Source organism: Seriola dumerili, unplaced genomic scaffold, assembly GCF_002260705.1.
Source record: "Seriola dumerili isolate Sdu_G_001 unplaced genomic scaffold, Sdu_1.0 BDQW01000043.1, whole genome shotgun sequence".
Taxonomy (NCBI): Eukaryota; Metazoa; Chordata; class Actinopteri; order Carangiformes; family Carangidae; genus Seriola; species Seriola dumerili.
In genome coordinates this window covers 2,012,984-2,039,665 of record NW_019174298.1, presented here as the reverse complement: position 1 = coordinate 2,039,665, position 26,682 = coordinate 2,012,984, and the positions used below count along the sequence as shown (strand labels likewise).

Here is a 26,682-nt window from a genome sequence, read left to right as displayed (position 1 = left end):
TTCGTCACTTTGTTTTTGCAGCTTCCCACTTCACAGACTCTGTTAGGTTGTTTTATGTGACTCAGACTTGCTTCATACCCAATATACCACCTACTGTTCCCATTGTCTTAGTGTGTGTGTGTGTGTGTGTGTGTGAGTGTGTGTGTGAGTGTGTGTGTGTGTTGGATAAATGCGTACATAGGCATTTTTATTTGTTTTTTGGAATCGACATTTTTATTTTTTTTTCACAGCAATATCAGTGGGAGGGACGTAGTTGCAGATGGTCTCCTGTTTGCCTAAGAGATAAATAAAATCAGAAATATTACGTGAGAAAGACTTCCACATCCGTACTTGAAGCTTTTCCTTCCGCAGTCATACATTTGTGATGAAAAATGGTTGAGAGAGAATGTATACAGGCTAGTTTCACTCAGATACCAGGTGTGAACCAGGCTCCTATAATATAGTCAGCATCTGTCATTCTTTCATTTTTGTAAACAAGTCTGTGGTGTCATTGAGCAAACACAGATACGTATGTATATGAGTAAATAATTGTGTGTCTTCTGGTTTGTCCTGTTCCTGGAAAGCTGAGCGCAACTTTGGCAGTGCGGCCTCCCTGTGGGTTTCATCTTGCACAATAGGGCGTTGTGCCTGCCTCTGTCAGGGAACAACCTACCATTCACCTTCTCATTCAGACACAATCTCTGCTGAGCGCCTGAGCTGAACCCGACACAGCCAGGCAAAGCACGTCGTGGACCGTTGGATGCCTTTGATCCAGCCTGGTCTCTTTCACTCCCTCTGTAACCTTCTGTCTAACCCTTCTCTCACTTACTCCCTCTCCCTGTCTGATACAAAGAGTTGTGTCTCTTATCACAGTTTTTGCACTATGCTGAAGTCATCTCCTGCGCTGTCAGGATTGACACAACTGTGCTATTATCTGCCTCTCTGCCCCCCCCCCCCCCCCCCAACACACACACACACACACACACACACACACACACACACATATAAATACAATAACGATTGTTCCTGTTTCCTGCCTATGCTGTCATTATGCAGCTGCTGAATGAGATATGGTCCATTTTCCATTGGTCAAAGTCAAGACAACACACACAAATACACACATGCACATATGTATGTGCACATATGCACATTTCCGCACAATATAATTCCAGCTATCTGTGTCTTTCTCTGTCCTTTTCTCTCTGTGTCCGATACAAACACACACACACATTCATTGCATGCGGTCACACAAACATCGCTGCCAGAACTCTCTGGCCTAATTCCCCTCTTATTGATGTGTGTCTGTCAGTGAAAGAGGCGCAGCACAAAGAGCAACGATGGGCCTGTGTGTGGCTCAGTGGGAACAAAGAGCGGTCTATTCCACGCCAGCTCTCAGACCCTTCTGGAAACACTGCACGGGCTTGTTTAAGCTATGGCCATATTTTGAATTAACTGACTGTATGTTCAGCAATGAACAACATGGCTGCTTCAGTGTCAAAGAGCACAGGCCAGATTGACCTCCACTTGTGTTGGTCATGCCCAGTTTGCAACTTTTTTTTTTTTAAAGACAAGCGTAGAATTAAACAGGACAGTCAAGAAGAAACAGTTGTCAGGTTATTGTGCATATATTTGCTTTGGTTCTACTGGAACTATTCACTGGAACTGCTATTTGCATGCAAATACTGTAAGAGCGCAGTACTGATACATAATTTATCTTGCATTATGTTAAATTGCAGATTGTCTGCTTTAGTGCTTAGCTATTTGAGCTGTCACCTTCACGTTTGTAACTCTGGAGCTTAATCTTGTATTAAATAATTACATTTGACAGTCTTCCTTGTTCAATAATGATAATGGATGTGATTTCAGAGCACTTAACGTGCCACATCTTCATCAATATAACCTTTCTGCCCCGTTGAAGTGGTTGCCGCTTTATATCCAGGGAGCTGAAGGGAGCATTTTAAGAGCTGTGATACTGTGATTTATTGTTAACTACTAGCAGTTGGCAGAGCTTGTTTATATGAAGCAAAGAAGTCAGGAAATTAAAGAAACAAGATGATTGCTGTTTAGTATTTATCACATTACCCCTTTGTTTTATTAAGTTGAATCTTGGATCTATCATATTATTTCACACATACCCGTCACTGTCAGCAAAATGACAAATTGTGAATGTGTGAGTTGTTTTTTCTTTTTTTCCCCAGTCTACCCAGTGCCAGAATTCTGCTGAGCTTTCACCATCTCTCTGGCTTAGCTGGCCAAAGACAGCTAAATGGAATGAGCTCCAGAGTTAAGGACAAGGAGTCACAAAGTGTCTCTGTGTGTGTGTGTGTGTGTGTGTGTGTGTGTGTGTGTGTGTGTGTGTGTGTGTGTGTGTATTTATATGAGGTCATGAGTGAGGGTGACAGGGTTCCAGAGAGGCCATTGTCCATATGGTCGTTTGTCATTCACCTTTCACATTGAGAAATTTCTGAGGAAAATGCTGAGTCACAGAGACTGCTGACCCCAGCTGTCACTGACACCTGTTAATCACTGAGAATCGCTCATAGTCTGTCACACATCTGTTTCTGTGGTGGACAGGGATTAAATACACCAAAATGCTATCACTACCGTGTTTTTGAAGTTTATCTGAGGGGCAGGTGAAGAGAGTATTTTTGTCCAGTCAAGTATCATATTTTTGTTAAAATTTGACTGAAGCATACACTGTTGAACATTCCAGTGTTGGGTTAAATGGATAGTTAACATGATATTTCTTGCTCTGTCACATTATATTTTAAAAAGGAAGTAGTTATAACCTATTAACTATATTTCTTAGATTTTTTTTGATTTTTTAGTTTTTCCAGTATTTATAACAAAATACTGATTTAGATGTCAGAGTAGTATAATGTAATGAAATTACATGGTTTGGGGTCAGAAGAGGATAGTCGTCATTTGAAGACCCATCTGGTGTTTGTTCTTTTGTGTCATCACCCCATCAAGGTGGAATGACAAGCCTTGCTCAAAAGATGCAGGAGCTCTCATGCATATACAAGCATCTACACCAAGTCTGACAATAATGCTTTATCCTCTAAAGGCTCCTGAAAGAGGATTTAGTTTGAATATAAACCCGTAGGCAATCAAGAAAACATCCAATCCAGCATCGGGATGAGCTTGGGGATGAAGGAGGGGATTTACAGACACAGAGGGAGGGATGGGCACCAGGGTAGGGACGGGGCTTCAGGTTCAACTTCAGCTTGAGGACAGGATTAACTTAGGTTTACCCCCTCCACCACTCACTAGCTCCAAAACAACAGCACAGTGCACTGTCACGATCAATCACACTTCACTGTGATTGACAGAAAATGCCACTTACTAACCATTTCAGTGTGAGCGTGTGCACATGCCTGTATTATCAAATCAGCAAACATTTTTTGCAGATAACGTTTTTGAGTTTTTTTTTATTGCTACTTTACAACACATAAAGTATAAGTGGTTAAAGAATTACCTTTATGAAGGAACAATGACAGTGAAAAAACAAACACCTGATCATGTTGAATATTGAAATTGAGTTTTGTGTTGTATTGAACTTAATAGTGATATAAAACTTTTCTTTATATATCTTCAGGTAAGAATAAGATTAAGAAGAATCAGATTTCCTTCATATCACATTTTGAGAGAAATAGGAATGTTGAACATGTGCAACAGAACTGTGTATTATGATAACTTGATGTTATTTTTTTCATCATGAAAATTTAGTAGAATAACTGCAATATTTGCTGTAATCTGTAAAACACCAAGATAAAGCTGTGTTACTATTAGCGTGAAAGCCACTGCCTAACGGTTGACAGCACAATATCTTGATCGCTACAGGCAGCAGCCAGCTAGCAGGTGACTAAAGTGAACCTGTTCAACACCTGCTCTCTCTCTCTCTCTCGCTCTCTCTCTCTCTCTCTCTCTTTCTCTCTCGCAGCCTCTATATTAAGCACATCAGTATCTTCTGGCTTGAATCTGCTTATTGACCAGAAAGGATTAGACAAGATTTGACTTGAGATCAGCTTGTGTAGAAAGTAAAAGTGTCAGTGTGAATGTGTTTGTGTTTCCTTTTCAGTGACGGTGTGGCTGTTGTGAATTGTGATATGCTACCTGCAAGTAGCTTCATGCTCATTCTCTCATTCTTCTGTCTCTGAACCCAGTGTACAGCTCCGCAGCTGACTGTATTCATAGTGATGTGCATTAAGCCTGTTGCAGCTTCATTTGCATAGATTATACTCTTGCAGTTTTGAGAAGTATGTGTGCATGTGAGCGTGTCTGTCTGCCCAACTTTGTGTTATTCTTCATGACCCGACAGTGCAGCTGAAGGAATATAGTTTGAATATGTAACTGTCCCTCCCCAGGCTCTGAATGTTCCTGCCTCGTTTGTTTTGCTGCCCTCAATGGGAGCAGCTATTGATGCTGCAGGGAGGCTCGGGCTGACTGCCTGCCTGTCTGTGGGTCTGTCTCTGAGGTGATCGCTTCTCCACCAATAAGATTCCTTCTTGAGGAAGACGGCTTGTATTTTATCAGGTGTCTCTGTTGGTTTTGTCAGTGACTTAAATTCAGCCAGGCAGTTTGCAAGGCTGCAGGAGGCGATCATGCACTGATCTGTTGTTTGTCACACTACACTGTGTGTTGGTTCTAGTGCGGAAACCCTTGTCTCTTGATACTGCCACAGGATAAGGAAGGGTTGCCTTTGGGATACTAAATGAGCCCCTGAAGGAACACACACACACAAAAAACACACACACTCACAAAGTTTTGTCACACAGTATCACACATGTTCTGTTCAATATTCGCAGCATGTTCAGAGCTCACAGTGAAAATGATTATTGATTGCTATCAGAGGGAGATGTGCAGTGGTTTGAGTATGTTGAGTGAAGATTGAAGTTTCAAATCCTAAAAATGATTCTTTGTTTTTCTTTCTTTGGTCTCCCTCATCTATCCACGTCCCTCTCAGGTAATCCACAAGAGTGAGTCACACTAGGCTGAGTTGGGCTGATGGTAGGTGGGTTTTTCTTCTTCTGATCCGAGTCATTATTGCTTTCCTTCTCTCGCTCTTCTCTTCTTTTCTGCATCATTTTCCTCAGCCTCTGGTGTCTTTCTGGCTGCATCTCCCTCCAGGCTGTTGTTTATTTTCATAGCCTGCATGTTCCTATTTACTTTTGAATTCATTTGTGCTTTGTTTTGTGATTTTTGTAATATGCTAGCTCACTTGGATCCAGCTTGTTTCCCTTTTATTACTTGTGTTTGCTCCAGAAACATCAGCCTGTTTGAATGTTGAATGATTCAGAGGACTGGCACAGCTGTCACCGAGGCGGCCTGTCCAAGTGACAATAGTGTATTATTTTAAAATTATAATTGCAAAGTTACTTATTCATATTGGTCCTTCAGTGCTGATTAATGCTCTTCAGCCTACAGACTGTAAAACTCTAGTCTGATTACTGTGCATTCACACTTTCTGCGATGAAAATGGTCACAAGTAAAAGTTAAAATTAGTGATTGCAACATAAGCAACATTCCAGCCTCTCATAATACATCTCCTCTCTCTCTGTACTAGACCAGCATGGCTACTTCTCCCTGAATGAAAGATGCATGATCCCTCTTTGGATTCATCCCCCTGACCGCCACTGAGCCGATCGAGCCCTCCATCAGACAGTCCCATCTCCGCTTCCACTGTTCTCTGCTGTAATCTACTGTAGTCTAGTCTTCTCTCCTTCACAGTTGTTGCCCTGTGGTGACCCTCTGCATGTCTGACATATAGAGACCGAAGTGTTAGCAGGCTGTTTAACAGGACAATTCCTCCCTGGTATTCATTAGAGGTCTGTGGGGCCACATGCAGAGGAGGGATGACAGTCAAAGGGAGCCAGAGGGGGTGGGTCCCAGCTCTGGTCCTGGAGCTAAAAAAGAGGCAGAGGGGTCACACAGCTCAGGGTTGAAGAGGGCCTCATCCCAGTCAGAACACCCCTCTTTCAGTAAGATGAGCCAGAACGCCAGGGAGAGCATGGGGGTTCTTGGCCAGGGATTGAAACAGCTGTTCCAGCAGCAGCGTAAACGCCTCTCCCTCTCTCGCTCCACCGTCACCTCCTCGTCTTCCTCCTCATCTTCCTCTGTAGTGTCAGCAGGTGGCACCTCCCCCGCTGCCCCTGAGGATACCTCAGGGTCCTGCTGTCCTGACTCTGACCGCCTCTCTGCTCCTGTGGTTCCTTCTGCAGCTGGCCAAGGCTCAGCGGCTGTGGGCATGATGAGGCGTGGGACCAGCCTGCAGAGCCGGCGCAGTAAGGGGTCAGGATCGGGTAGCGGAGACCGCGACCCCCTCCTGAGAGGTAGCCCCCAGGCCCCACGCCGCCGAAATACCAACGATCTACAGCAGCATACCAGCCGCCCACGCTCCTCCTCCACCACCGACACCACACCCAGCAGCCCCGCCCCTGGATACACTGGCGGTGATGTGGTCCTGTCGTCAGGGTACCAGTCCACGGAGGAGACAGACAGGGTAAGTGACAGCAGCCGTGAATCATGTTATCACTAGACAGGCTGATCGATGTGCCTCTTCTCCCCTTTTACTGGTGTCAGGCCTTGTTTGTCAGTGGCTGTCAATCAAACTCTGAGGTTTACCTTGCTTCTGATGTAACAGACGCTGTTGTTTCTGCTGTGGACTTTTACTGCTGTCTGATTTTGCCCAGTATTGATTATCGATCAAGAGCAAAGATGTGTTTCTTATGGCCAAAACAGCATTAATCAAGCTGAAGACAGATATCCATGGTGCAGTTTGTTAACAAATAAAACAGTCAAACACACACACATTTGGATATGGTAGTGTTTAAGTATAGGTTCACAGTTTTTAAAGTTTTAAAGTTTTTTAACATACTTTCAATAGAAGTGATAGGGGTTCAAAGTTCATGTTCATTCTACACAAGTATGTATTCCAACTTTTTATGAAACTAAGATGAGGCTCCATCAACAAATCAAGTCATTACCCACCACAGTTTCAGTCTCTTAGTGCCTAATTCCTTCTTTGTGTTACCTCCCTCCACTGCAACTCAGTGCGTAAACACTGTCCATGTTACCAAAAAGAGGGAACTTTTTATTATAACTAACTAACTAATATTTACTCAAGACTGCTGAAGCCTCATAATAATTTCAGACTGTGGATTTTGTGTCCTTTATGACTTCCCATGGAAGTGCTACAGGACATTGTCTTTTAATGGCCTGAATGAACAACTGTTTCAGTGTACACAGGAGCACCTGACAGATTTGAAAAAGTGTGAACCTCTTCCCCTAAATGCTGTGATATAAGGTTGTGTCTTTTGTTCTAAGACCACAGTTTGTTTAATCCAGAGATCATTAAGTGTAGTGCTTGGTCTGCAGTTTCTGCCATGTCTGTATTGGAAGTGGCATAAATGTGTTTTTTTGTGTTGTATTGGTTTCACAACCTTCTACAATCTGATCTTTAAACTTAACCTCAAGTCCTGATTTTTAACCACATTACCGTAGCTATTCCAGGCTACAGTTTGATCTGTTTGCCACCAGAGGTCACTGTCAGATCAGCTAACCTGCCGTGAGTGGCACTGGGCTTGGTTCATGTGGAGGCTGTGTTTGCATTATGAGCTCAAGGTTGTGGTGGACTTGCCTGTTCCTTGGGTTAATGAAATAAGCCCACCATGGACTCTGTGTCACAGATGAAGGTGATGGCTGGCTATCAGTCCAGCAATGGGCGTTGATATACACGATAACGGACAGCTGAAATCTGTGAGCTAGATTTAATAGAGTCATTCAAGTCATTCCCCATTTCTTCATCCATAAAAACCCAGTGTCCTTCAGTCCTGTGAAAATGACCTCACCTGAGATGACGAAGTGGGATTGAGAGCCAGACGTCTGTGCTCCATTAGCCCTGCTGCTGCTGTGACAGGCGACCATCAACCTCTCTGTGGTCTCGCCCTTGTCTTGTTCATCTGTAGCTAACATCAGAGCCCCATCTCAGCACAGACACACAGCAGGTCATCCAAGCAGTCGCCGTGGTTACGCCGAAAACTTGCTGCCTAGAACTACGCCCTGCTTGGGTTGCCATAGTAACAGTGTGGTCGACCTTGGAGGTGTGTGACATCCTGCTGTTAGTGTAGGTTGAGGGTTGTAGAGTTGCAGGGGTGATGAATGTTGTGATCAATTTTTCTGGCGTTTCATCCTCACCCTGAACCCTTCACCCTCTTTCTTTCTTTCTTTCTTTCTTTCTTTCTTTCTTTCTTTCTTTCTTTCTTTCTTGTTTGCTTGCCTGCACCCCACTTGCTTTTTCTTCCATTTTCTCTCTCTTTCCCTCCCTCTTCCCCTCCCTCTGTCCCTGGAGAGAGTTAGTATAGACAGTCAGCTGGTCCCTCCTCCTCTCCCATCTCCCCCTCCTCCTCCTCTACCACCTCCTCCTCCTCACCCCACCCTTCGGCTCAATGACAGGAAGCAGGAGGCAACCTTGCCTCGTCGTAGATGAGTGAGAGCTGAGCACTCGCTGTGTGTGAATGTGTTATCAGGGCTATGGTTTAGAGAGGATGTGGAGGGGTGTGTATCCGTGTGACTGTAAAACCTCATTTTCATCTACACGAGTATGTGTGTGTTTGTGTGTGTGTACTGGAAATCACTTGCGCATTGACAGCCATGTGGTGTTAGCATCTTGTGGGAGTGACTGTGTCTGTGAGAGAAAGCGACAGAGCTCAGGGGATCACTGTGAATATGAGTAGAGGGCAACACAGCTGAGCTGACTTTATCTCTGCTTTCACTCCCTCCATTTTTTTTATCTTTCTCTCTCCTCATTTGTGTTTGTATAGTTGGAGAAAGTGGCGTGGACTAGAAATGTGTGTGCACATGGATAGGAGAGGAAGGTAGCGTGTGTGCCTTCAGTATGTGTGTGTGTGTGTGTATGTGTGTGGAGCGTACTATGTGAGCGGTGTGTACTTTGGAGGGATATGAGTGGAGAAGCGTAGAGCAGGGGGTCCAGCTGTGGCTCCATCAGTCAGTCAGTCAGGATGGTGCAGCGCTTCAGTCTTCGTAGACAGTACTCCAAGGTAAGCTTAAAACACACAAGCTTGTTTTTTTTTAAAACCATGTCTGTGTGTTCCCATCTTCATGCTGCAGCTCCCTTCATGACTAAAGGCGCAGTTGACTTAAATTTTTGCTGCTGGCAAAGTCTTTTATTATCTTTACAATGCTAATGCGATGCTTTTGCATATAATTTTCTTTCTCTCTGTCTTTGGTGGTTGAGTTGAGTTTGTGGTTATGGCTGCTCGATCAGAGCTTTGAGTTCTCCTCTTGCTCAGGACAGCAGTCGAAATATTAAAAATTGACTCTGTTGTCATGTGCACAAACATGTACACATCGGCCACTTGACAACTTGGGCTGGGGGGGTTATTTGCAGACTTCTTGCATGTCAACCGTTTTTTGGTCAACAGAGATTTTCTGCTAAGTTTCCTTTCACTTTTAGTTAGTTTGATTCATACACTAAGCGTCTGCACTTTATCTCAACTCTTGTTAAACAGTAACTCGTGCTGCAGCCTATGAGTTCAGTCGGAGCTGGCACTAGGGGATGCAATTATTAGTAAACGTTATGTTTGATTATTGCTAATTGGGGAGCGTTTATGACTTGTTTGCAAAAGCAGGGTACTTTAGCGTGCTCTAAAACTGAGATTCATATGTCTGTCCCCTGGTGGTAGTTCTGTTAAAGAGAGTGGGGGGGGTGTGTGAAAACGCAGCATTAGGTCTGTTCTGCAGCTGGTGCTCAGCCTGTGGGATTAATTACAATTAGCTGCTTATTAATTGATTGACTGACTACACCCTTCCTATTCATCTTTAGCTCTGTGTAATGGTGCTGGTAGATGCTCATATGCCTGGAAGCATCAACATGTACGTGTACAGATGGGCAGACTGGAGCACAATCTCACTTTCAGACTAGATGGCCTGAACCCGGACTGAAGGAGTCTGATGTAGTCTGGTCTTTTTTTCTCTTCTCAGAGGGATGGAGAAATAGAACAATAGTAAAAACAAACAGGGGATGTGAAGGGCTGGAAGGCGCAAAATTTTTAGTGTCAGGATGTAAGACTTTTGTAGGACAGGAGATGGGGAAGAACAGTGGAGTAGGTTCTTGTGGGATATGAGCTACAGAGTTGAGACAAAACAGAAGCTAAGCCTTGAGGCTATTTCTCTCACAGCATAGGATTTTTGTGTGTGAGAAAGACTGAAGCTGTGTTTGTCTTTGGAGAACATAACCTTCTCCGGGGCCCGTCTGCAAATGTTCGCTAACCTTTTCCCCTTCAATAGTGCGATGTTGGGAAATATTGGAAAAGAGGGGGGTTGGGTAGATGACCCCGTCTCTTTCCCTCAGGCCACATCTCCACATGCCTACCTGTCTTACTGCCAATCCCTTGTCTTCTCTTGTCTGTCATCATACTTTGTTTTCCTTGTCAGATGCTTTATTCATCTGCAGTATCCCTAACCAGCTCAAAACATGCCACAAATTTAAACAAGAGCAGCAACGTCCAGCTGAGCTGGAATCATGCAGCTGTATGCAGAGTAAAACTGAGGAATGTGGTCTAATAAAAAAATACCTACTTTTACTTATATTTTCAACAGAGTAACACAATTTCACATTTTAATGTAAATGTTTCCTTACTCAGTTATCTGCTCTTATGTATGTGTAAGTATGTGCCATACTGTATATGACATACAGAAAAAGAAAAATTATACAAACAGCTTTGTACATATGGAAAAATACTGAATTACACAGAAGAGTCTGCAGGGATTTGTATCTTGAGTGCCTTGGGTTAACTTTACTGTGTTATTTCTCTAATGTGCTTGGGTTAAATCAGGTACATACGATTATGTTATGTATTGGTCTTGTGCCAAGGATCAGTCTGGCCCTTTGAGGGTGGAACGCAGAACTGAAAGCAGATAATGTAGTGCAATTTTATTTAAAAATTGGCTATTAATAGAATATCTAAATTGTTGCCAATTATGTTTTCTATTGTTCAGCTAATCAAAGCGTTTCAGCTGTAGTCTGTTGCATCTCTCACAGTTTCCATGCTTCCTGATAACACATTTTATCTGAGGAAGTATATCTGTACTGTCAGATTTTGACCCTTTGTAATAAGCATAATGGCTGCCACTTATAGGATTTGTAACAAACTAATGACAAACAAACAACAACAAAGTAATGAATGATTAGAATTCATATCTGCATTTTCAGACAAGCCTCACTTTTGAAGGACTTGGTTGCCTTGTGTAATTCCAGCTGTGTTTTTGTCCTGTAAGAGAGCAGTAAGGAGGAGTGTCAGTGGGAGGCGTCAGACATCACCTGGTTCCCTGAGGCTTGTTCCGTCCCTGCTAGTTTAACATCCTCATCACTGTGCTCCCCTCGTCTCTCACCTCCCCTGGCTACTGGCTGTGTGGTGATGAAAGCATTTGTGCCCTTTGCAGCAGGACACCACAGCTCGTCCTGGAACTATTTTAGTGACACTGAGTTATTTGAAAAGCTGCAAAAAGACAAACACAGGGTTTTGCTAGGTCACATTCTCTTATTCACTACCAGGGCTGCAGATGCATATAAGCACAATCAGGTCTTATCAAAGCACTGGCACAGCAGCTTGTCCTCTAGTCATAGTAAACACGGTCACAGAAGCACACAGTCAAACCCATGTATAATCAAACAACTGAGTTTCGATTGACTTTCAGCAGGGAGAGAGAGAGAGACAGCTATGGGGATGATGAAGCATGTGCTCTTTGTCCACACTGAAGGTGATGTCATCCCAGTGCTGTGTTTGCCAACTACCAGCCCGTAGCTAATTGTTTTTCAGGCGCAGTGTGCGTGTTGTCAGTGCACCATCATGACTCTCTGTGGTTCAGAGTTGTTGACATTAACTAACTATGATATCTTATTACAGTCAGATGAGGAACTGGTTGGGAGAGCTGTGGCTTGCGGTTTGACCAAAAAAGTGTCGTTCTCAAATGTATTACCAGTAATCTCCCTTCTCCACTCTGTAATCTTTCCCCCTCTCTTGTCCTTGCCCTCTTTTCTGCCCTTTAGTCATTTCCCTTTCCGGTCGTTTGTCACTCATCTTCTGTCCCTCAACTCAGACAAACAAAATACTCCTTTCTTTCCTCCGTCTATTTTGTGACTGGTGTAATATTTGCCTCGCCTACTTTTCACCTAAAGGCAATAAGTCCATTAAACCAACAGTTTGTTTGTGTGTCAATTGATGATCAGCAGACCAAACACTGGTATCGAGTGTGAATTTAACACTGTTTTGGCCCTTTTATCCTGTCCTGTTTTCTGCTCTCTCCTTACATTACTACTCAACATGTCTATCCAAAATCTCCCATTGTGTTCAATCGGATGGCTGGTGAAGACCATAGCAATTGATTCACAAAATTTTTATACTCATTCAGTGACTCATTCATGTTCTTTATGAAGCATTTGCATTTGTTCTACGCTCATTTATTGATGGTTTTCTTTCAGTTTGTCTCAATTGTGTGGCAGCTTCCACACTCCAATTATATATCTATCTCTGTCCAGAAGAGCGTTTTTGGCGTGTATCAGAAATAATCTCCATCCATACTAACACACCTGAAAACGCAAATCACATGACCATTCATGTACACTGGGCATGCGCCTGTTGGTGCAAACAGGAAAATAATTGTCTAGTCTGCAGTTGGTTAGTTTCAGAAAATACTACAAACAAAGAACAGCAAAGGCAGTTGTAGCAATAAAATGCAGAATTTAACTGCGCACCAGCTACTAGCAAAAACATGGTCAGCAATGTAGTTGTGACTGATAAGACACCAATCAGGAGGCGAACATGGGTGACTGTGTCATTGTTTCTAAAAGATCTGTTTCTGCCCATCCAGATTAAAACGCAGACCTGGAGTATTCAAACTAAAACGGGGCCATCAGCATTTCTAGAAGTCTCCATTTTAGGGGATCAGAAACTCTGGAGTAATGTGGACGCCAGGCGTAAACACAGCAAAAGTGATGTGTTTTAATACTAAAACGTATCAGTATGGATTTGGCCTGTATATATTTGCGATTGTACTATAATACATATTTGTGCATTTGTGAGAACTCTCAGTTGTCCCATTGTTGTGCTCCTGTCCTGATTTTCAGGACTTGTGACTCAACTTGGACTTGAGCACTGATGACTCGGACTTGGACTTGGACTCAAGCATTGACTACATTGTTGGAGACGAGGAGTGTTGACTTTTTTTTTTTTAATTTTAGTGCTTGCATGCGCATGCTTGTGAGTGCATTTGTTTGGCTATTGTGTCACACACAGTAAATAAACTCCCTATGAATTGGTGACAGCTGTGTCATTTATGTTTAATGTAGACTTTTTTATTTGTATGTCAGCTCTTTGACTGCACTACAGTGGAGCACTGGAGCCCTTGTTGGAACTCAACTCAGACTGTCATCCTTGATGACACAGACTCACACTCTAGTAGTGGGGACTCAACTTTTCTCTGGTGACGTCGACGTGGGCTCGAGCATTGGGGACTCGAGACTTGACTCGGACTCTAGGTTTAGTGACCCTACTACAACACTGCCTTTTTCCTGCCTCAGGTTTTCCTTACTGAACAAGCATCTGAATCTGCTACTCTTGTTATTCCTGTGCTTCACTTCTTCAGCGGTGTCTCTTCCTTTTCTCTTTCCATCTCTACACCCTTTACCTTCTCACTATTTGTCTTACCTCATGTCTTAGAAACTGTCTTTCTTTAGCTCTCACTCTCTCTTCATTCCTTTCCCTCTCATCTATGTCCAGTGCTCAGACAGTGGAGTTGGTTGCCCATCTCCATGGTAACAGGGTGATGTTCAAAGAGGGCTGAAGCGCCTTTACCCAGCTGAATGCTCAGAGGTTGATCTCACAGCCACCTCATTAGCCTGCGTAGTGGAACAAAACCTCTTAGTCTGGAAAAAAATTTCTTCTAAAATTAGACTCCTTTTCAATTCACCAAATACACCGACTTTGTATTAAATACTAAGTGTTCTAAACCTCATAATTAAGCTTTCTCTTAGGGCAGGTATTTCGAATGCCTGAGCTAAACAAAAGACATGTTGGAATGGCACTCTATCACTTCGATCTCAGTGCTGAAGCGGCACTGCTGGTTCCTGTTCCTGCTCTCACGCATATTTAAATTAAGTCCTCTGACTGACGTGCAAAGAGAGTTGTGAATCATGTGGAGGTGTCACTAAAGAGAAGTTTGTGTTTGACAGTTTACAGACCTCAGTGGGGCTGCTGTCTTCGACTTCAAAGCGCATGAACAAAACAAAGTAAATAGATGCGCTGTAAATGTGTTGCTGTACCATGTAAAATCTGGAGAGCAGCCTCGAATCAGATGCTGATCTTTTGTGTGCAGGCGTGCATGTGTGTGCATGTGTGTCTTTGTGTGAGCTTGAACTCTCCACCCAACTGTTTGTGTTCCCTTTGAAGCGTAGCCCCAGCCTGTTTAATTAGGCTGTTGAATATTCATGTGATTATACATATAGGCCAACGCCCTTATCCGGCACTGGCTGCTATTAGCATTCACAACACTGGGAACACGTTTGGCTACAAACACACACACACATCACAGCTTCACAGTTGATGCATAACAAGCGATTTTGTGTGAAGCCATCAGGGCGGATGGGATGGTGTGAAAGGACGGACTGAGAGAATGGCTCGGAAGTAGATATGGGGTGGAGGAATGTTTGAAAGATAAATGTAGGTGTGTGTGTGTGTATATGTGTGTGTCAGGGGTGGGTTGATCAGTAGGATGGATGAAGTCATGGGGAAAGAAAGAAAGCAGCTTTGAGGTTTAAGCCATTCTTCCCTCTTAGCCAGTTTGATAGGTTTCTGATCTGGGTCTGAATGAGGAAGGAGTCTGCTACAGCTGTCTGCCTGTTTCTCTGCTGCTATTAATAGACAGATGTCTGAACCAGCGCTGGTCAAGTTCACTTTTCAAGGACATTTAAATGCATCATAAGCAGAGGAAATGTCATAGGTTTCTTTCATTCAGATTGATATTCTACAACAGATTATCCACATCTTTTTCTCTCTACAGATGAATGACATTCATGCAGTCACATCTATCAAATAACAGTACCAGCTGACTGATTTTAACAATGGCCTAATATTCTATTGGTAATTTTAACTGGTTATTCTGATACTTTGTAGTCTGAATGAATATTTTTAAATTTGTTGTCCGTGCAAGTTGAGGTCATGTGCATTTATCTGTACATGTCAGCAGTGAGTCACTATGGGTCATCCTTGGTGTATTTATTTTTGGCCTGCAGCTGGTCCTTCCTCTTTGGGTTGTTTTTTGTGTGTGTGTGTGTGTGTGTGTGTGACTAAGAAGACATTAGTGTGGGCATGCATGTGAATCTATACTGTTTTCTCAGCCGTTGAAGGATTGCCACATATTTCGTCAGTCAGTCACTGAGGATGTTCTGGTAAACCTTGACCCACATGTCTGTTCCTCACTGTCCTCTGACTAGATTCATTTGGAGGGTCTACAGTGCTTGCTTTGACTGAGGCATCAGTATTAGCTCTGGATATTACATCTTTGACTTGTTGGCAAAATATACTACCACGCACCTTTCTGAAAGAGTGATGTGTTTGGTTTTCCTCTCTTGACTCAGAGCGCCGACCAGTAGATTGTTTTCAAAGGGAAATTGCTCATTCTGAGACAGGGAGGACAGAGGCAGACAGACTCAGAGAGGGCATGCTCTGCATCCCTGCCACTCCCTGCTCAGTCTATATCATTTGTGTGACTCTGATGAATTATGGATGAGGCTATAGATCGCTGAGCTCAGCTCTGCTCCACTGACCTACTTAGAGCACACAACCACACACAATTCAAATCTGATCACATCCTCTGGGGAAATATCATCATATTTTCTGTCCACTAATATCCAGGACCATTCCTTGCATTCTCATATGTGTCAGCCATTAGGAATCTTAGGAATCCTTCATTTTTTCACCAAGACTCAGCTTCCCACTGGAAAATAATCTGTAGGCCACTGACACATTAAATGTACAGTATATTTGTTTTTGTTCAGGCAAATAATTCAGTTGGTTGAAAATGTTCCATCTAAAATGACACAGCATCATAAATAGGCATTTTCTGCACGCTGACATAGACACACATCTTTTATGATCTGACATTACAGTATGTCCCCTTATCTCCCACCTTTTCTAATCTCTTCTGATGATCTCCTGTCTAGCAGTGTTTCCCCTATATGCAAATATGGCCGCAGCTGCCTGCTGATTTTTTTTTCTTTTAATGAGAGAGGAGAGGAGAGGAGAGGAGAAGAGCGGGTTCAATCTTATCTCTTTGGAAACTAACGTTATATTTATTTTGTGCTACAAACGCTCCATATCCAGGTCAAAACACACACCTGTGAGTAAAGGATATAAATGAGAAACCTTATGTTTACCTGATAAGGACAGCACAGCAATTATAACAACACGCACCAGGTAGATGTCAGCCATGAAGCAATCAGTGCTGATCACAGATTCAGGATAATCATTCGCTGAAGGGAAAACAGTCAGCAACTTCACAAACACACTCATTGATAGGAATACGCAAGCTAACACATATCTGTGACATAGAAAACCTTCGGAAGAGCTATCTTAATACAAAGATAGAAGGTATATAGTCCACATGCACAGATTGTTTTTGTTTTTCATGGAGGCAGGCCTTACAGTACCTCTTAAGACAACTGAGAGATTCCCTCACAGTGATATTAACATTGCATATTATTAGCAAAGGATTCCCTCAAAGAAACATTGTCAGTGTAAGTTATTTTGTCATTGAAAAGGACATTACATTTAAGTAAATTAACGATTTAATGTTTGACAGTGTGGTGATGCAAGTTAATTGTGGAAAAAAGGACAGTTAAGAGCGAATAATTGGAAGAGTGAATGACAGCTAGCCGCTAGCTTATATATTTTTGTTCAATAAATGTCAGTAATTTGACATTGTAAGATTATACTTACATTTTGTTCAATTAAAGTGTATTTTCCGAAATCTCATTACTGTGCACAAATACACTGTATGTACTTTGGCCTCAAGAGCCCTTCTGCTGCCAGCAGATACATAGAAACCTCAAGGCAGAGCACACAAAAAAATAGCTTCCACTGCTGTAAAGCCATCCTAGGGGAAACATTAGTCTTGACATATTATACAACCACAAAGGTTACACCATTTGCCGCCCTCACTCTGGCCATTTCTGCCGTTCATCTCCTTGACATATCCTCCCTTCCTCCCTGTCCACAGTATCAGCCCAAGAGGCACACAGGTGCCTCTTGGGCCGATGTGTTGCCTCGATGTGACTGCCACATCAGGTCTGAATTATGTTAGGTAAAGGCCTGCATGTCTGTCAGTAGGAGTGATAATGCAAGAATGCAATAAAAAAACAAGGACTTATTGACAGGAAACCTGTCAGGAAGTGGTTGCAGGTAAAGACAGACTAGTAACAGAGTCAATTGTCCATACAGCCAATGGCAAGCACCCTGTAGCATAGTTTGTGGTCTAGCTCCCCCTGGCGGGTTGAGACTGTAGTTGGTTGTGGCTATATTCCAGTTAAATGTGCAAGGTCTATGGCCCTGTTATTGTGGATGCTGCCTCATATGTATGGCTGCTGAGACATCCTAATGTACTGGGCCTTCGCTAATTTTATTCACCTGTGTTTTACTCCCTGTGACAAATCAAAATGTCTGCTGTGAAAAAGCAGTATATTTCCTGAACTACCAGTTGAGATTTAAATGGAAATTTCAGTATGATGATGAGCACAGTTTTGGAAGTTATCCTCAGTGCATAAGACAGTCACCATTGTTTTGTTAGATAATCACAGATGGGTAATGTGAGAATGGCCTCTAAGATTTTCATTAGATAATAGCTGTCCAGCACTGATGAGAACTGAATGCCATTCCTCATTATCTGTCCTCCTGTTATGAAATTTACTGCATCCTAGTGGCCTAATTCACACAGTGGAGTATTGCTAAAACTTCCTAAACAGTACTCAGACCCCAGACTGTCCAATAAGTCTGCTCCAAAGTGGGTAGTGAGGTCAACGTGCAGCCACAATGTGTGGTATGGGGGCTGGGTAGAGAGGACAAGAAAACTGAGATGGTTCCAGACCAAATAATCTGTCAGAGCCTAAAAGCTGGTCCTGTTTGTTCAAGATTCTTTATCTTCCTGCACATGAATAGGCTGGCAGTGTGTTTGGGCCTGCACACTACCCCATGGTACTCTGGGTATTGTATAGCATCCAGCCAGACCAACTTTGCATTTTGGGCTAGTGCCCTTTCTGTTTTCCTGTTGCACAACAAGGACAGGCTGAATGTAAACAGAAACGACTCCAACACCACCAGCTTCCAACCACAACCAATGGACAATCACTGTGTGTCACCACGTACCCACTCTGTTTCCCTTCATGTACACAATCAGCTTTGCTCTACATACGCACATTGTCTGACCTGATGCACTCATAGTGTCTCTTACTACTACACTATCACCTGCACATCCATTCAGACATTTAATGGAAACAAAGCAGAACACTGGCTGATTTCAATATTGATTAACACAGAGTCAGTAGATAATGATATGTATGAGGTGATATCTGTTTTTCTGTACATAAACTTACAGCATAAACACACAAAGGATCCCTTAAATTTTTTGTTAATTTAAAGAACGTCACCATCATGTGCACAGAGTGGGATGTAAATGACCTAAATTACATCATAATTACATCTTATCCGTGGTATTTTTGTTATTAGGGTTAGGCTTATGACTTATGTGCTGATAAGGATGGAGGCTGTATGTTCATGAACACTGACCTCTAACCTGTTGTAGTTACCATTGATCAGCAGCAGATCTTTAGTAAAAAGTAGTTCTGATTAGAGATGTTCAGATGCCATTTTTTCCTTCCTGATACCAACTCTGATACCTGAACTTGTGCATCGGCCAATACAGAGTACTGATCTGATGTCAATGTGTTAAAAAAGAATTAATAGCTGCATACTACTAACCCTGTATGGATTTGATTACGATTGCCATCATTGTTGCATGGCATGGCTCATGTTAAACCCTTTGTAAAACATGAACAGATACATGAATGCCATATCAGTCTTTTATTATCTAATTTAACTGTCTGTCATTAAATTAAATAGGTAACACTAACTACACTAGTTGTCCTAATACTAGTGGCATCCCTCCAAATTTAAGCCTTGCATACTGTACACATTACCTTTTTACTGGTGGGACTTTCCAGTGTCACATTGCCAAATTGCTGACATTTTGCTAATGGCTAACATTACGCTACAGGAAATCTATTCCTCTTCGCCGCTCTCACTTCTTCTACGCCAGTGGCTGCACAGCCCAACTTCCTATGTGAGCAACTATTTTAGAGCAGCAAAGAAGAATTGATTTCCGGGAAAACTTGCCATTTTACTCACTAAAATTACAAGTCATACATCTCAAAATCTGGGCAAATTTGACAAAATGTATGAATGTGGCTGGATTACACAAAAGTGAAAAAATATCTTTTGTGTATGTGTATATTTTGTGATTTGGGTGAACCGGCATTTTAAAGATACATTTTAATCGCTGGTACTGTATTAATGGCATCAACATACTTCTCTGACGTAGAACTGATGCTGTTCACTGTTATCAGTCTCCAGACAGGGAATGAGACTAAGAACGTTTAATTATTTGGGTTGTTGGTGGCGTGTGCTTGTTTTCCTTCCTGTCTGGCTCTTATAGATGCCAATATTAGAGTTGGCTACTAAGATGTTTCATGCACTCTCACCTCGCCAGTCATAATGGCCTCTGTGTATAAAGTGCCCAGTGGTTTATGTAACTCCTAATAGGGCCATTGATTACACTGAAGCTTAGACTTGGAAGGAGTGGACAGCCAGGCTTGGACTGTGGGCTTCTTTTTATGGAGAAAGTATTGTTCAAAAAGGCCTGATCCCCAAGTCATGGTTGTCTCTTCTCTCAGGCTTGAATTACCCTCAGTCCGTGCAGACAAAGCTCCCGCTCTTCTGCCTTTATGTAACCTCTCACACCCCCAAACCAAACTGCACAAGCCATCACAATTTACAATCACGTGGAGGGGACTCTGGTGTTGGCACAGTAAAACAAGGATTTGGTTAAATTTATATTTGGATGTATAATTTTCACGAAAAAAATGTAAAGCCTTATAACTATACTACTATACTACTCTACAATACTATATCATGTCGTTCTAATAGTAATTGCTCTCACCGCTAATTCAATTAAACTTTTATGGTTTACTCTCACTCTCTGTTTATCATGCTTACTCAATATGCCTTTTCTCCAACCCTAGTCCAGTTACATCAGAGCCAGTCTCTTCCCTTTCTCCTCTGGATTCTTCCAGAACGTTTTGGCTGTGTGGAACCCGCCTGGCCTCAGTTCAGCACCAGGCTCGCTCCTCAGAGTGACAATGACTATTATGTATTATGTGCGTCTTGTTGACTCTGTCCGCTGGCTGAGGAAACATCTCCACACAAGTTGTTTTTTATGTCGTCATGTGTGAGCTCATCGGCCAGAGTATTGTCTATTCAAAATGTACAGTATCTCTGTTGTCCAACTGGAGAAAATATTTGACCAATTTCACCATGGTCATTTGATACAAAAGGGCAACAGTGATAGCTTCAAAGCAGTAGTATTTTACCAGGGTGGGGTTATGGTGGAGTTAATCCTGGTACTGGTGCAAAAAGAAAACTTTACAAAGGTAAATGACAAATGGTTCCCACAGCATCTTAACTAAGCGCCAAGCCTTCCCAAAAACAAAACATCTTGTATCTTAATTGTAATTAAATGTAACTTAATTGCAACTGCCTGTCTTCACAATACTTGATTTTCCCCACTAATGCCAGTATTTGTCATTTTTGCATGCAGCCCAGCCCCCACGGGAAATACACAGACATAGAAATAAATGAAATAAGTCTTTATTTACTATAACAATGTAGCAGTTCCATGAGTTGTCCATTACTGGGGTTAGGGTTACCTTTCACCTTGGTTGTTTTTAGTGCCTTTTGTGTTAAGAAGTTTTTTTTTTTACATTTAAAGCTTTTTATTCCAAAGTGTTTAAAGTAAAATACAGGCCTGGAAGTTCCGTCATCAAAACGTTCAAATTGTATATTGTATTACTGGTGCTTTAGACAGAGATTTTTTTCCTGAATATTATATACATATTCTGTATTCCCATTCATTGCAGTAGGAGCTCACATGATGCTGTATCAGTCTAAACTCCCAATGCCGGGTGTGTCATTTAAGTAGATAAGCATGCCCGCTCTGGATTGGCCACATATATCACCAGTTCAGCAGGTCATGTCCCCTTAACAAATGCGTAAAATGCATGTGTGTGTAAGTCTACGAGAGAAAAAGAGATATTGTAATGTGATTCACTCATCAAACTGGGTCATTGTTTTGTCTGCAAGGCACATCTGTCTCAAACCCATTAAATGAGATGCCACAAAAGGATCTCAGCAGAGGTTTTTTACTGACCCCATTGGCACAGATATTGTTAAAAGTCTTACACACTTGCACATAACGTTTAATCTATTGTAGATATATTGTAAATGCTTGAGGTTAGCTGTTGCAACTGTTTCTAGATTCAGCTCTATTGTGAAGTAGAGAATAGGTCAGTAAAACATGACATGTAATGAATGATATGGGCAGTGTTTGGGCAGTCAGTAAAAAGAGGCGTTATTACGCCAAATTTCATCCTTTAAATTGAACCACCATGCTAGAGATATTGAGTTGAAAATTTAATTCCAATTAATTTCATTTAACTATAGTACCCCATTAGGCCTTGTGGTATGTATTTTTCAAACTCTGGAGCACATTGCACGGATGAATCATCCATTACTTCTATTGCCATATTAATTAACATGTAGCTAACAAATTTCTATTAGCTAGTCATTTTCTGCCTGTGTCAGTAACACCTATGGCAAGCCGCAGCTGTTCTTTCTATCCTCTAATTTTGAGCAGCTAATGTGGCACTAATAAGATAAAACTGCCCTGCAGGCCAACATCTCAATTTTCTATTTTTTTTCAAGCATCAGTCACTTGTCAGGACATGAGTATACCCCCCTCTGTGAATTCGTCATTGCGGAGCCACTCTGCAATTTGCGGTATGTTATTAATGCATGCTACCATAGTGTAGAGTGTAAAGTTGTCCCGAGTCACCCTGAAAGCTTGCGTATTCTTGGACTGACATGAGCCACTGGAGGCCACATAACCTCCGCAGGAGACTTGGACCTCCAGCTGGACTGACCCTGAGAGCAGGACAAAGAATGTATGTAATGCATTCATGTCTGACGGGAAGCTGTTAGTCAACAAATCCAGTGTGACTAATGACTGACAGTTAAGTGATCTGTAGGAAGACATTATGATGATTTCAACTTTTATTTATTTCTGTACTTGGTCCCACTACATAGAAGTAGTTGCACCACCTGCTCTTAAAGCAGCTGTAATAAATACTTCTATACTAACAACGAATCAAATGACAATGTGGCGCTGTTAAAAGGGATTGCTTTTAGTGATAAACCTACAGAGAATTATCACCTGAACCTGCAGCTGCTCTCGGCAGAGGGGAGCTCATTGCGGTCTTCACCAGCTAAGACATTTCTTAGGTTTTAACGGTGAAACAAAATCCAGTGAATCACTACTTTGAAACTGGCTTGTAGTAACTACGAACTTAGTCAACACTTTACACACAAATCTAGGGATGGATTCACGGCTAGCTGGAGAAACAGATTCCTACTGCATATGCATGTGTGAGGCCCTTTTTTTTTTTAAATTAAGTTATAAAGACTAAAAAAATATTCTGTATATAGTAGTGGATATAAACAAGATATACAGTGGCTTTATTGATATACAGTTTTGGAATAACTGGCTTTCTTTTGCAATGTTAGGGAGACTTTCAACTTCAGACTTTAAACTACTAGCGCTGCCATTTGTCCCTTTTGTTCAATACTGGGGTCAACCCTACACGTCACACACTTGCACTTTCATCTGAGCAAGTAGGGTTTGTTCTTATATAAGCAGGTTTTTTTTCCCCTAAATCCTACTCTCCCGGTCCCCTAACTCCTCCTGCTCTCTCATTAAAGCCTGTATTCATGTTCTCCTCTCCCCCTCCCTCCTGTCGGCCTGTGCACAGAAGTCTTTAGTAGCCCTTGTTTGGCCCTTACCCTCTATGCTCCCTGCATTGCTTTTTATCCCTAATTGGTTTGTACACTTTTGGAAGTGATGGCTCAAAAACACCGAAGGTTTTATCGTTGAGAACAATGCACCAAAGCTCATCAGCTGGTGTTTGTGGGAGCATTAGAGGATGAATTTGAAAATGAGTTTTGATAGGGACCTCAGGTCAAAATGCAAATATCCACTGGATGGTAGTTGAAGTGGAAAGTTTCAATTTACTAAGAAACTGGTGACTGTAAACATAATTTAGCACTCCGGTAAATGTTCGCCATGCTATTGCTGTGAAATTTCAGTAGAATGCCAGGGAAGCAGTGCTGAAACATGTCTTTCATCAGAGGATAAGTAATGCAGTGACGCAGTTACAGGCCATAGTCATGTGTGCACATATAGGCACAGTTTTGAATAGCAGCTTTGTAAACATCATATGACTGTGTAATCTGTGTAAGTAAGACTGTGTGAGGTTTTCCTCCACTGTCCTTTAACCAAAACTGTCCACTCCTTTGTACCTGTGTATTTCATGTTATACAACCTATGTGAAAAACATGCCACTTCAAGCACAGTTCAGTCAGGTCAGTGTGTTATTGGTCAGCAGAAACGCTTGGTCTAGCCGGGTTTGTTAGCGCACACAGGCAGCGGAAGGTGACTCATTACAGGATGATCACTCAGCAACCTGATTGGCTGCGACAATCAAACTGTGTGATAATTGAAAGGAGGGAGTGGAAGATTTTTCTCCCTTTCTTTCTGCCTGAGCTAGCCACTGTTTTGGAGCTGAGCTGGCCTAGAAACTCCAACAGAAGAAAAGCCGCCCCCCCCCTCTCTCTCCCTTGACAAAGCTTTCTCACAACCCCTCTCTCCTTTGCTCCCTCTCTCGCTCCGTCTCCCTCTCAGTGACAGCTCCTGGTGGGCTCTTTTTTTCCTGTCTGCTCCCTCGCTCCCCTCACATCCGTCCTCCGGGTCTCTGCCTCTCTTTTCTCCCTCTGAGGATTTTATGCCCGATGGACTCTTTGAACACTTAACTTCACAGTAAACTCTTTAACCTGTCTCCATCCAACCCTGCGAGTCTTCATCCGATTAACCGCCTGGGCTCTGTCACCCCAAACCTGCATCAGAAGGACCCTTTGCTCCAGAGGAGTCCTTGTTCTCCCACTAACGCACGCTGTCTGGGAGTCTTGTCTGCTTGTCGAAGCGCATATATGTGCGGTCTATAGGCTCTCTGCTGGGGGCTGTGTACTGCAGAACATGTTTTTGCACTCAAGCGTAGTCATGGGCTTTGAGGAGCGGCTGCTCTGTGAACCAGCAGCACGACACTATGTAGATTCTGCAGCTATCAATTGTCATGGTTCATAGCTGGAGGGATTGAGCACTCTATGGATTCTGGATATTCAGTCAAGCCAACAGTAACTCCTAAGAGTTGCCAAGTGGAGTCTTTGTCCAGTGGACTTTAAGTCAAGTGGACTTTGTTTGGGAGAAGTGTCCTGAGTGATGAGCGCTCTCCCAGTGCCGCGCTCTTCCTCTCTTCCCTGGTTGTGGTCGTTTGCCAAGGGACACACAAGCAAATAGACAAACCAAACAGAAATCAGTCCAAGCCGTGCACATGCGCCTCCCTGCCATGGAGGTCATCCTCAACCTGGTAACTGCTGACACCTCTCCACTTCCTACTCCCACCACCGTGAGTCTCTGCCTGTTTATAGTGTATGTGTGTGTGTGTGTGTTCATGCCCATCAATTCCATCATTTATGTTTTGAGGTTTTGACTCATTTGATTCACTTCCTCGATGATTCAAGCCAATATCATGAATCTGAGACATTTTTTTTACATATATGGCTGCTCACCTGTTAAAATGGCTGTGTTACTTGTCCTGTTTTTTGTAACTAAAGATGATACCCTGTTGAATCCATAAGACATTCCAGAAACTTATAAGGCACAGAATCTGGCAGGAGACCAATCTCTTGGTGTGAAAAGGATTTTGCCTTGAAATCATAGGGATTTAAAGTCTTTGTTGTGATAGTGGAGCCCTGGAAAAGCCAGTGTTTTTTTCTCTCTCTCTCTCTTTTGCCCTAGACCTGCACTCTCAGCACTCTCAGCTTCTTTCTTTTGGATGTGAACACGAAGGGCTTTTCTCACAGCCTCTGAATTCCTTAGGAAATTCACTGGTGGGCATTGGCTATGTATATATATGTATATATGTGTGTGTGTGTGTGTGTGTGTGTGTGTGTGTGTGTGTGTGTGTGTGTGTGTGTGTGTGTGTGTGTGTGTGTGTGTCTGTGTGTGCGTGTGTATGTATATGTGTGTGTGTGTGTGTGTCTGCATTTGTGTCTGCATGTGTGTAAGTGTGTGTGTGTGTGTGTGTGAGCCTGTCTGTTCTGCATAATTATTAAAGCAACTTTGTGTTGTGTGGTCATTCATGACTGCATGTGTTGAGTAAACTGCCCCTTGTCCAGCATCAGTTGTTATGTAATTTTCCATATCTGGTGAATGGGGTTGATTGTTCCCACAGTGGATCCCCTTAAAGAAAACAAAAAGCGGATTTCCATTAAAAACTTCTCTTTTGTCTCAATTTCAGCACTAAGTGCTCAGCATGACTGGGTGGGAAAATAGGTTTGGGGTCATACACACACACACACACTAATGTTTTTAATAAGTATATAACACTAAATAAATAAATAATTACTGCAGCTACACACTCTGTGGATTTACTCTGTGCATACTCAGCACAGACCATCAAGCGCAAGCTGATCATTTTTATCTGTTCAATAAAAGATATCGGGATCACTCAGTACTGTCATGATGTTGCTATGGTGTTCACTTTCTGATCACTGGACTGCAGGGTTAAAGATCAGACCAACTAATCAGGAGTGTGAAGTTCAGCCTGCCAGAGATGATTGGCTTCGATTCAAGTGTGAGTGATGAAGTATAAGCGTTATAAATGGAGAGGAGACAGCTGTAAAATGCAAAACGACTTACAGTGGATAGATTACAGAAAATATGTAATTGCAGCTGTAACTTAAACACTTCAAAATCCTGTATCTTACGTCTTCTATGGATCCAAGGTCCCGTCCCTCATGGATTTTGGACTCTATAGATAAGGCAACCTACAACCGCTAAAACTCTGGAGCTCTGGAGCTGGACCGCGACATATCAGCGCTGCACCTTTTCTATACTTCAGGGAATGCTGTAATAGGAGAGGTGTAGAGCAGAACAGATTTCCCAGAGAGAAATCTGAAGATACAGTATCCTCATGGTATCATTCTTGCATCTTGGCACGGGAAACCGCTGCTTCACAAGAAACACAAGCTGACAACATAGGAAGCTCACAGCCACTAACCAGGAATGCGAAGCTTAACAACCAACAAGGTACTGTTCCTTTGCACTCGCACTTACAACTAGCAAAAAGCTCGACCTTGAACCCGGAGAACATAACATTTTTTTGTGTAAAAGAAAATAGGAAGAGGC

General features: G+C 42.5%; 1 protein-coding gene across 5 annotated transcripts in view; it reads left to right on the top strand.

The window, feature by feature from the left end:
• The window catches only part of tmcc1 (transmembrane and coiled-coil domain family 1), a 42,475-nt gene that overhangs the window by 5,277 nt on the left and 10,516 nt on the right, over nucleotides 1–26,682 (top strand). Inside the window, exons 3-4 of one of the 5 annotated variants that reach the window (XM_022739226.1) lie at nucleotides 4,946–4,989; nucleotides 6,201–6,481. In XM_022739226.1, coding sequence (XP_022594947.1) covers nucleotides 6,227–6,481 — 255 coding nt within the window. In that variant the 5' untranslated portion in view covers nucleotides 4,946–4,989; nucleotides 6,201–6,226. Of the gene's footprint in view, nucleotides 1–4,945; nucleotides 4,994–6,200; nucleotides 6,482–8,715; nucleotides 9,039–24,838; nucleotides 24,899–26,682 lie in introns of those variants that run through there. The other 4 variants (XM_022739225.1, XM_022739227.1, XM_022739231.1 and 1 more) reach the window with 4 other exon arrangements.